The sequence below is a fragment of the Anser anser genome (genome assembly GCF_964211835.1).
Source record: "Anser anser genome assembly, chromosome: 13".
In the NCBI taxonomy this organism is placed as follows: Eukaryota; Metazoa; Chordata; class Aves; order Anseriformes; family Anatidae; genus Anser; species Anser anser.
Window position 1 is genome coordinate 6614755 of NC_139734.1, and position 10776 is coordinate 6625530.

General features: G+C 46.0%; 1 protein-coding gene across 24 annotated transcripts in view; it reads left to right on the plus strand.

Moving 5' to 3' along the window:
* Positions 1 to 10112, plus strand: part of NEXMIF (neurite extension and migration factor) — a 139388-nt gene extending 129276 nt beyond the window's left edge. For 23 of the 24 annotated variants that reach the window (XM_083797701.1, XM_083797689.1, XM_083797688.1 and 20 more), the window contains 2 exons: positions 730 to 5014; positions 5697 to 7056. In XM_083797701.1, the coding sequence (XP_083653827.1) occupies positions 730 to 5014; positions 5697 to 5874 (4463 nt within the window). In that variant the 3' untranslated portion in view covers positions 5875 to 7056. Of the gene's footprint in view, positions 1 to 729; positions 5015 to 5696; positions 7057 to 9850 lie in introns of those variants that run through there. The other variant, XM_083797695.1, reaches the window with a different exon arrangement.
* Positions 10113 to 10776: the final 664 nt, after the last annotated feature.

Genomic DNA, 10776 nt, shown 5'->3' on the forward strand with positions numbered 1-10776 from the left:
AAAAGAATATTCGTAATTTTGCTTTGCCACAAAAGAGTGCCATGAGGCAAAGAAAATAAAAACCCTTAAATAAAAAAAAATCCTTACATTATGCAAAAGGCATTTGAAAGATGAGGAACAATGGGAAGAATTGCAAAATCAACAATAATTTTAATAATAATTGCCTTAAATTCTGTTTCCTCCTGCTTTTCATCCGCATGGACAAGAAGGCTGTTGTTTTTTTAATCAGCTGTAACTTTGTGACCCTGCAGCAGCAGCGAAGCTCAGGTGCGTTTCAGCTGCAGGTGCTGCAGGAAGGATGTTTTGCTTCTTTAAGAATCTTATTTTTCTATTAATTTTGCAACTGTTAATGGGAACATTTTTATTAGACTTGTTTTGTTTTTTTAATAACCTTGTCAGATTTGAAAGGCAGTATCCAGGTAACGGTATGTATATTAGGAGGAAAGAACGGATGGTTTTGGTTTTTTAAACATAATCTTGTACCTCTTCCAACTGGCTGCGGGAGGCAGAGTGTTTACCTCGCTGGTTTTCGTACATCACAAAATTAATTAGCTGCACGAGTGGAAGATTGCGATCTTGCGGGGAGGAGCCTGCCGCCTTCCAGGCAGGCGGTGGGGAAGAGACGCCCCCAAAACCAGGGGGAATGAGAGCGGGGTGACAAGAACTGTGAGGTTTGTAAACTCTCCTTTTTTCTCTCTCCCTTTCCTCCCTCTCCTCCTGTCCCTCCAGAGCCACGTGCCCTGGATGGCGAGGAGAGGCCGTGCGGTGATGCCGCCGTCGCCTTCCCAGCCCTGACGGCAGCTCCGAAGGAACCCCAGGCGTGCCACCGCGTGCTGCCACCCCTGCCTTCGAAGAAGCCCTGCTCACTGAGCCCGCCGTCCCCGCTGCGGCTCACCGATGTCCCCGAGCACGCGTCAGACGACTCCTCGGCCCACGCCATCTCCCTCACGTCCTGCGTGACGAAGGGCATGAGCTCCTGGTCGCTGCCGGGTGACTGCGAGAAGGCTCCCTTCAGCATGATGGAGCCAGGAGGCATGTCCGCCCTGACCGGGGACTGCCTAATGCAGCCGAGCCGGACCTGCCTGGGCTGCTTCATTGAATCAAAGGACGGCATTGATGCAGAGCCGGGCATAAGCTTGAAAGTGGGGGATATAAATAGGGATTATGACACCTGTTCGGTCTCTGATATAGGGATTCACTGCATGAGCACAGGAGAAACCATGAGATATGGGGATCAACTGCTTTCAGACCAGCTTTTAAGCTTCCCTATGCATAAATCGAGGGCAGCGGACAAAAGAGATGCAGAAAAATCTGACAGTGATTCAGAGGACCCCACTCAGAAAAATTATTACGAGGGATTACTATTAGACAAATGCAATGGTGAGGAGCCCTTACTAACAAATCCCAACCAGGAATGGGGCTATTTTGAATCTTTCATTAGCGAAAGTAAAATTGAGCTGCTTGACCTCTGCTCCAAAAATGAGCTTTCTGTAAATCTGTTTTCTGAGGAAGATGTGGATAATTACATGTTTGATGATGATGATTCGACCTTGGGAAGCGACGTCTGCTCCTTAAAGATCAGATATGAGTCTTTCCAGGACAACGTGCGGGAGAAGACCACAGCCCTACAAGAGGACGCCCAGTTCAACTTCTTCCCCAGCGTCTTTGGCAACTGCACCAAAAGGGACAGCAGGAGCACCCTGAAAAGGGGGCCCGGTGGTGCCGCCGACCCTTCTCAATTCAAGTCTGAGGAAGGCATCATCTGGGGGGAGGAGGAGGAGGATGGTGAGGAAGAGGATGGCGAGGAGGAGGAGAAAGCTGCCTTAAATAAATCTTGCAACAGCACGGAAGTGGTGCAGTACGTGGGCTCCAAAAGGAGCCACTTCTTGGACTCTGTGAATTCCACAGAGGACTCTGGGGAGTTCAGCGACGACAGCACGTGCACGGAGTCTTCCTTCGATGTGCTGCGGGATATAAAGGACTGCAGCCGGTACCTGTCCCGGGACCACTCCAGCTCCTTCATCCAGCAGAACTACGGGCTGCGGGCGAAGAGGAAAGTGCGATACAGTGACGACTACCTGTACGATGTGGACTCCATCGAGAACGAGAAGATCCTGGATAAGAAGGAGTGGCTCCCAGACGGTCCCAAGGAGGAGGATGATGACGAGTGGTGCCCCAAGAAACGGCGAAAAGTCTCTCGCAAGGAGCCCCCCGTTATCATCAAGTACATCATCATTAACAGGTTTAAAGGGGAGAAGCATATGCTGGTGAAGCTCAGCAAAGTGGATGCCAACGAGACAACTGTTACCCTGAACGAGGAGCTGCTCAGCAAATACGAAAAGCTGGCCCCATTGAAGGGCTTCTGGCAAGAGAGGCAGCAGAGCCGGCTGGATTTGCTCAGATCGTCTCTCTACCACAAGCAGAATTTCTATCTTAACGGCTCAGATGCTTCGTTCCTCCCTCACCCACGGAAGCGAAAATGCAAGCTAGCAAACAGGCACAGGATTCAAAGAATTAAAGCCATTGAGCAGTCAGTGAACAAGCTGGGCTCTTGCTCCTCTGATCACAAGCAGCCTTGCAGCAGTAAGGAGGATGCAGGCCTGAAAGGGCTGCAGGCATTAGCCATCGCCACCCCCAGCTGTGCGAACGGATTACATGTAAATGACATCACAGGCATTGCTGCCGTGAAATGCAAATCGCAGGAACGGGAATACAAGGGGACGGAGAGGAAAGTGCTCCGCAGGATCAAATTCAAAAGTGAAGCCAGGTTGAAATGCAAGAAAATCAAAGCTGCTACCAACACGACGGAGGGCTGCCCGGCTCTGGAAAACCAGGACTCTGCAGAACGGCTGAAGGACGAAAATGTTCCATGTGCTTCAGACAGCTCCCATCTCCCGGAGTGCCATGAGGATAAGATTGCTAAAAATTCTGCTTTCCTACCATCCACCTCCTCTTCAGACAAGCCTCTGCCATCTGCTAATATCACCACCAATGTACCCCTGATCCCTGGAGGCTATCTGCAGACGCTGTTAGACGCTTCGGATTTGTCGAGCAGCACTGGCATCTCGTACTTCACCCAGCACCCCTCCGAGCAGCAGCACCCACTCCCCAGCATCGTCCCAGCAGACAAGCCGTTCGCCGGCCTGCAGCCATCGCAGAGCTGCGTGCTGTCCCCGCCGTCCGAGTCTGAGCTGCAGCAGTCCCCCGGCCACCTGGAGATGGAGCAGAGCAGCTTCGGCAGCGTGTGGCCGGCGAGCAAAGCTGCCGGCAGCAATCGGCAGGAATTCGCCGGAGAGCTGCGGGAGGCCGCGGCGCTGTCGGGAGAGTTCAGCGGTGCTGCGGGTGCTGACGGCCTCCCGGCCTCCAGCTACCCTCCAGTCAATCTGAACAGCAGCAAATTGCTCTACCAAAAAAATTACGTGCCGGATAGCCAACAAGTGCAGTCTGATGATTCTTATCAGTCGTGTCATTTTAATAATGGAGAGGGGCGCTTTCATTTCCAGCGAGGTACACTAAGTACAGATGATGGCAGACTCATTAGTTTTGATTCAGTGGGTTCATTGTCAGTTAGTTCTAGCAATTATAGTTCTTTAAGTTTAAAGTCTTGCGAAAAGGACGGCGAGGATGATATTAATGACGATTTCTTGGCCCACTGCAGTCCCAAGCTAGTGATCCAGCAAAGCATAGATGAAATCACCCCTTTGAAGGAGTCCACGGACCTTTTAGACATTTCCAACTTCACACCCGATAAGTTCCGCCAGTCGTCACTTTCAGAGATGTCCCCTCCGGACACTCCCAACCTTTCCCCACAGATAGCCGGCTCTGACACCAAACCCCTGGGCACCCTGAAGGGCTTCCCGGAGAGCGCCCAGGCCGCTCTGAGCAGCTCCGAGAAGGTCAAGTGGAACTGCGGGGTCCTGCAGACCGAAGATCAGGCAGATAATGGGTTTACTTTAAATAATCACCAGTTTCAGTTCCATATGTTCAATGATGAAGATTCTGTCAGCCTTCTTGAAAAAAGTCCGTGCTTGTCAACATTTAATGAGCCATCTGGTCAAATTAGCACCAATAGCAAAGTGTCGAAATCTAAGAGGAAAAGTTCATCCAGCAAGAATGTGGGTACAAACCAAAGTTCTTCCCAGAAAACCACCAGGAAAAAATCTCCCAAAACCAACAAAGGCACCGAGAAGCCCCAAGGGAAGAACTCCAGGCAGGCACCCAGATCCACCAGGAAGGGGAAGAACGCTGCGGGCCTCAACGGCGAGAAGGCCCAAGCAGGCGGCAACAGAGCCATCAACCAGCTTGCTGGCCCGGCCTTGGCGGCCAAGGGGCTTGCTGAGGGCGTTCAACATTGCGGCCCGGCCACCGGGAAGCTGGGCAAGCACAACGGCCTGGCTGGAGAGTGGGCTGTGGGGAAGGACAGCAGTGCGGGCTGGTCGGAAACGGGCCTGGGGAACACCACCGGCCTGCTGGATGACGACCAGAGGGAGTTCGAGGAGCCCTCCAACATCCTGTCCAACATCGCCTCGGGGATGGCAGACGTCCAGAGGTTCATGATGGCCTCCATCGAGCCCTTGTGGGGGCCCGTAGGCCACAACAGCGTGCCAGACATATTCCGGTCACCCGAGTCGAACAGCCTGAAACTGAAAACCCTTAAAATTCTGGCAGGGACGCCCCAGGAGTCAAAGAAGAAGGCAAACGGCGGCTCGCCGGGAACGGCGAAGAACCACAAGTCGAACAACAAGGGCTCAAGCAAAAACGGCAAAGCTGCTGCCTGCGACCCTGGTCGCCCCAACTGTTCAACTGGGTACAATACAGACATTCACTCTCCCTTTTTTGATAAAAACTATAGTAACCTGAGCACTTTAGGCAATAACGGACCTACCCATAAAAAACTGTACCGTCATAAATCGAGTTCTAAATCACTGAGGGATGAGAACTGTAAAATAAAGCGAACAGACCGCGAACAGACCCATAAGGACCCACCTGTGACAGCTTCTTTTGAGAAACTGAGGTAATGCTGCACCAAACTGGCTGGAATGCCCCTTTAACTTTCCTACTACCTGCTAAGCCCGCTGTTCCTCATTTTTTCCTTCCTGAAAGCAAAAGTTGCATGAAAGAGACATTCCCCTTTTACAGTTTTTGTTGGTTTTTTTTGTTGTTGTTGTTTTTTGGGGGGGTTGGGTTTTTTATTCTTTTTTTTTATTCTTTTTTTTTTTTTAATGCATGAAAATAATTATTACTTGCAAGCTACCTAAAAGAATGACCAATTTTCTGGCTTGGCTGGGGTTAAAAAAAAACTAACAAGGCTACTCTTTTCTGCTGTTTGGCTTCTTCAGTTTTTAATTACTTATTTATTGGGGGAAATACAAAATGATTACATGCTCTTTTTAATGATTTTGAAAAGGAAAGACTTTTTTTTGAACATTTTGTAAAAAATAAAACACAAAAAAGAGGTTATGCATCCAAAAGCCAAGATCTCTAAACTAAAGGCTCTTTAGTTTGAAAATGAAAACTCATTCATAATTGAGCTTCATGTGGCAATTTTGAGTGCTTTCTAGCCCCCTCTGCTGTTTATCTCCTAACCTGCATCATAAAGCTTCATCTCCTGTGTCAGAGTTTAGCGCATTTGATCCTGTCGTGGTGACTCCACACGAGCTAACTAAGATGGCATAAAATGTTTGGTTTTTCTGCAGGGAATCAGACTCCATTCTTCTTAAAGCAGAAACAACATTTTTGGTTTTTCCTGTATTTGAAGAAGAGACTCCCTTTTCTAGAAAAAAGACGTTTGATGTTTGTTTCTTTTTTCCGTTTGTTTTTTTCGTTTGTTTCTTTCGAAATATGCCTTGTGGTATGTTGAAATGTAAGTGCTGAAATGAAGAGTTTGAAATTGTGGGAATTTATTATTTGAAAGCGAACCTAATCTGGTATTCTCTGTGAAAGACTGTTTTAAAAGTCATACTGTTGTACAGTAGTTTATGCACTATTACCCACAACAACAAAAAATTGTGCCAAACTATGAACAAGTGACTGTATTGTATATATTTTTACTTCTCTATCAACATTGGGTTGTGAGTGTTTTCTGCAGCTATGCCTTTTGATTTTACTAGAAACATTCCAGTTAAGTACTAACCACCCCCTTTGAAAGCACCTGTAACTCACGATGAAAACAATATTGTTCACTTATACAACTTACCAAAAGTTTTATGGACATGACTAAAAGTGTGCCAAATTTACTTACCTCATTTCATGGATTCACCCTGTGGTTTAAAGCTCATAAAGGAAAAAAAAAAAAAAAAGGAAAAAAAAAGGAAAAATACAAAGAAAAAAGGAACTTTGAAACTGATGCTGGGAAATTGTATTGTCCTCTCTTTAAAACCATGAGCAGAAAAACATAATGGTGAAATGTTGAGTTTCATTATAGGAGAGAGTTGAAATGGTGGAGGAGTTCAGAAAACCACTCCAGGTAAGTCTGACAGGAAGTCGAGTGTCTGCATCTAGAGACTACGAAACAGCTGCTTTTCAAGTGTCTGTTTTCTTAAAGCAAAACCTGTAGCTGAAGAGCATTTGAAATGCAAGTTACATTGCTAATTCTTTGTATCTCAGTTTTATATATTTTATAATAACCTGGGATAAATTCTAAAATAGTTATAAAAATGGAACTAATATGTTTCATACATTTATTGCTATTTACTTTGAGTAGTTTCTTACACGTTTTTGATGCAGAGCCTGTCAAAAGTGCTCTCATATCATAGCTTTGGTGTTTCCTAAATGTCTAACCTTGCAATGCCAATATAGTTTGAAATTTTGAAAGCAAAATCATTAGTTTTAAATACAGCTCTGAACCTTTCCTTTGATTCAGTTCGTAGTGTAAGGAAGAAACCAGAACTATTGGTGATGTCACCGATCAGGGCCGGATCATACATGACTAGACTTTATTAGACAGCGTTAAGTATTGAATGCTAAATGTATTGTCAAAAGGCCTTATTTGTAACCCTACTCACCACACCCTCGCCCTCCAGGAAAATAACAAAAAAAAAACAACAACAACAAAAATATTCATCTCTTTTCCTTGTGCAACTGAGAGCCTGTGCATTTTGCTGCTGACTTCTTATGAAACCTTGATATGCAAGAGACCTGCTAGCTGGGAGCTGCTAGGACCGGAGGGGTGTGAGGCTTGGACACACTTATGCAATAGGAAGGGGTGAGGAAGAGGAGCCTTAATACAGCCGGACAGATCGCTGCCGTGCCTGTGGGCGTAGAGGCGGTGTGTTTCACAGAGGACGTGGCTAGACTCAGTTCTCTGTACAAGCAGGTCATTTCCAGCCCGTGCCAAAGGCAAAGCATCAGGAGTGGCTGAACAGGCTATGTAGGTTCACTTAGCAAAAAAGCAGAGCAATTCTCATTGACCACTTGGAATCGAGACGTAGTCGCCAAGTGTCGAATTGGCATCAAAATGCTCCCAGCAGATTCTCAGATCTTGAGGGCCAGCAGTCCCAACGAGAGAGCATGGCACGGTAACGCATTTTATGTAACAGGTGAAGTAAGCACGGCTGGTGCTGCCCGGAGCGAGTCACTCCGGGTATGGCCAGACCCTGGGTGGACTGGGAGATGCTCAGGATCCGGGAGACAAGCGCTGTGCTGGGACTCCATCCCTGGGTGTTTGGCTTTCCCCCACCACACTGCTCTCCCTTACATCCCCCGGAGCTGTCTTTTCCATCTGTAGTGTCACCCAAGTTTACAAGTCCTGAATGTGTTCGTGTAGCCAGTTTTTGGGGAGCTCCTCCTGTGTGCCAAAGGGCGAGGGGCTGCTGGCTCCACGGTTTGGGATCTGCAGGCTGCTGCTCCTATGGAGACAGGTCAGGCCTGGAGCTGGGACGCGGCACGTCCCTTCTTTTCGACCCAGAACCATCCTTTGAAAGCACATTTCCACTGGCCCATGCTGTGTTCTTCGTGCTGAACATTTTAACTATGTGGTCCATAAATCAAAAAATGATAAAGTACCTTGTACTGAAATAGATAGCAATATTTATTGCGTTTGAGGAATGTGCAATAGGGCATGAATATAAGGCATAAAACGTATGTTGAAAACCCAGGAGCAACCCGACTGCTGGACGTTTCAGGACACTGTTGGTCACAAATGCCAGCTGCCTTCCTTGTTTCTCTCCTCTCAGTCCTGCTGCTCCAATTTCTCTGCCATCTCCAATTGTCATCCCACATCCTTCCCCAAAATTTCTGACTGTGGAAATTTTAGAGACCCCCCCCCCAATCCCTCATGGAGCAACTCTGGCCTTTCTCTGTCTCTGCAGAAGTTAACCCCACTGCTGTCTGCTCTCAGACTACCAACACTGGGCGACTACCTTGAGCCAAACATCAGTCATCCCCTTTTGGCCCTTATCTCCACCTGCCTATCACTACCTCAAGATTTTAATCACTTCCACTTTTGCCTCATTTCTTGCCATATAAGCTTATTTTGTCTGTTTCCCTTTCTTGTCAGGAATGTTGAATTTTTGTTTCTCCCAGCCATGGGGATGTCTCATCCATCCCCTGCCCACTATCCAGCACCCCATGGGCTCCCCGTGCCACCCCATGCTCACTTTGCCTTTTTCCCATCCCAAAATTCGTCATCTCCAATCCCGGTGCACGTCAGCCATCTTCTTGTCAGACTCCTGGCTGTTCAGGGTGATTAATTCAAGCCGCACAAAGATGTTTATTCTGCAGCATCCCTTAAGATGTCTTTTCTACTTGATCTCGCCCCACTCCTGCTGTAGAGGCATCGTGTGGAAGGACCCTGACGTGGTCGCGCTCTCCTCTCAAACTGCGCCGTGCTGGCACGCTGCAGTTGGGCGAGTTACAATCAGCAGCAAAATTAAAAAACAACCGCCTGCAAAGGACGGTCATGAAAACGGGGTGAGATCAGACCAAACCAGGGCAGTTTAACATGACCTTCCTTCGGGGAATACGTAGCGAGGGTGACGTCCTCCCAAAAGAAACCTTACAGCGAGCCGGCAGCAGCCAGCCTGACCCCGAAGGCCACAGTTTTGCTGGAGGTACTTGCATATAGAGGTTTTGTAAATAGAAAAATATCACTGATGGGGATTCAAGTAATCATTTGAAAAATAAAAATAAAAACTTGATCAGGTTTACATGTTGCTTTTTTATTATTATTTTTAACGTAAGAGTTGTTGGAGAATCACGGATTACAGACCAGGTTTAGCGAGGTATTTGGTGGAGGGAGGCGAGCGGTGCTGCGCAGCTCTGTCCGGAGAGGAAAGCTGGTTGTTTTATTTTATTTTATTTTATTTTATTTTATTTTATTTTATTTTATTTTATTTTATTTTATTTTATTTTTATTTTATTTTTAAAAAACATTACAGCTCCAATGAGCCAGGAACCAAAATAGAGACATTCTAAGCATTTTAATCCCATACCTGTCGGACCATATTCTTTAAGTGAGGGCTCAATCTAGCAAAGCACTTGGGCAGGAGCACCCGCTGCCGGGGCCACCACTTGCCCAGGTGCTTTCCTGGAGCACAGCCTGACCCCGGCGCGAGCCGAGAGAAAACTCCATTGAAGTCAGTGTAAATGAGAAGAGGATCAGGTGCATGGACTTCAGTCGGTGCAGGATCAGGCCCTTGGTCTTACTTTCTCAACTCGGTGTGTTGGACTTTGCCTATGCAGCTCCCAAGGAGTCCGGTGGAAGTTGCATGGTTCAAGGCGCTGACATCTATTTGAGAATGTGCCTCTTTATCTCTTCAGCGTGTAAAATAATGCAAAAAAAAATAATATATAGAATAAACAAAGTACAATGTCTGTGGTAGAAGCAAGGCTTTTCAAATCTGTTTCTCAGGTAAACAAGTGACACTAATGACAGTGGAGTAACAGCCATCTAAGGGAATTCGGATCTAGAAAAGGAGGATGCCCTCCATCCCGCAGGATACTTGGGTTGCCAGACACGTTTACTGAGCCTTTGAACACTTGGTGCAAAAGGAAACAAGAAATAAAATTTGTATTCACCGCTACCCTTCAATAGATAGGAAAAAAAAAGTTTCAAAAGCACAAAGGGAAGACTTTAAAATAAAATAAATGAAAAAAAAAAAAGAAAAAAAAAAGATTCCAGTTAAACTCCTTTTGTCTTTTACTCCCCGTGGGAAGCAGGGTAGGAATCGAAGGAGATGCTCTGTTTCGCTGCCCGCAGCGCTGGCTGTGGCCGTTCTGACTGCTGCCTACAGAGATTTGAATGTACTGCTCCTTGAGTTAACTTCCATAGAACTAGAGGCACCTCGCGAGTAAGTTGCTACTGTTTTATGGTGCTAAAGAAAACTTTTATCCCCCCTCAAGCATTTAAGGAATATTAAATGGCCCTTTTTATGAATGTAACATATCCATTTCTGTTTAACATTTTACACTGCAATTTTAACATGTTTGGAAATTATTTGCCTTTTTCTTTTAGAATAAGCTTTATAAATATTCTGTAGAGTCAATTGAAGTATAATTCTTAAGGATCACTCTAAGACGCCTACAAAATCTTGTATATTTTTAAGTGTGCCAATTTGTAAAATATTTTGTAAGTGTATATTTTTCTTAGAAAAGTGCTGTGAAGTGTTTGTATGTGTGAGGTTTCCCTTTTTTTGCACCTTCGGGTGTTAATAAAAGGATGTATACTTAAAAGTTTCTGGTTTTAAAAACCAAAATACAAAGAAAAAAATTAAACTTTTGTTGGGAATTTTGTAATAAAAAGAAATGTTGTGAAAGAGTGTAGTGATATTGTGTAAA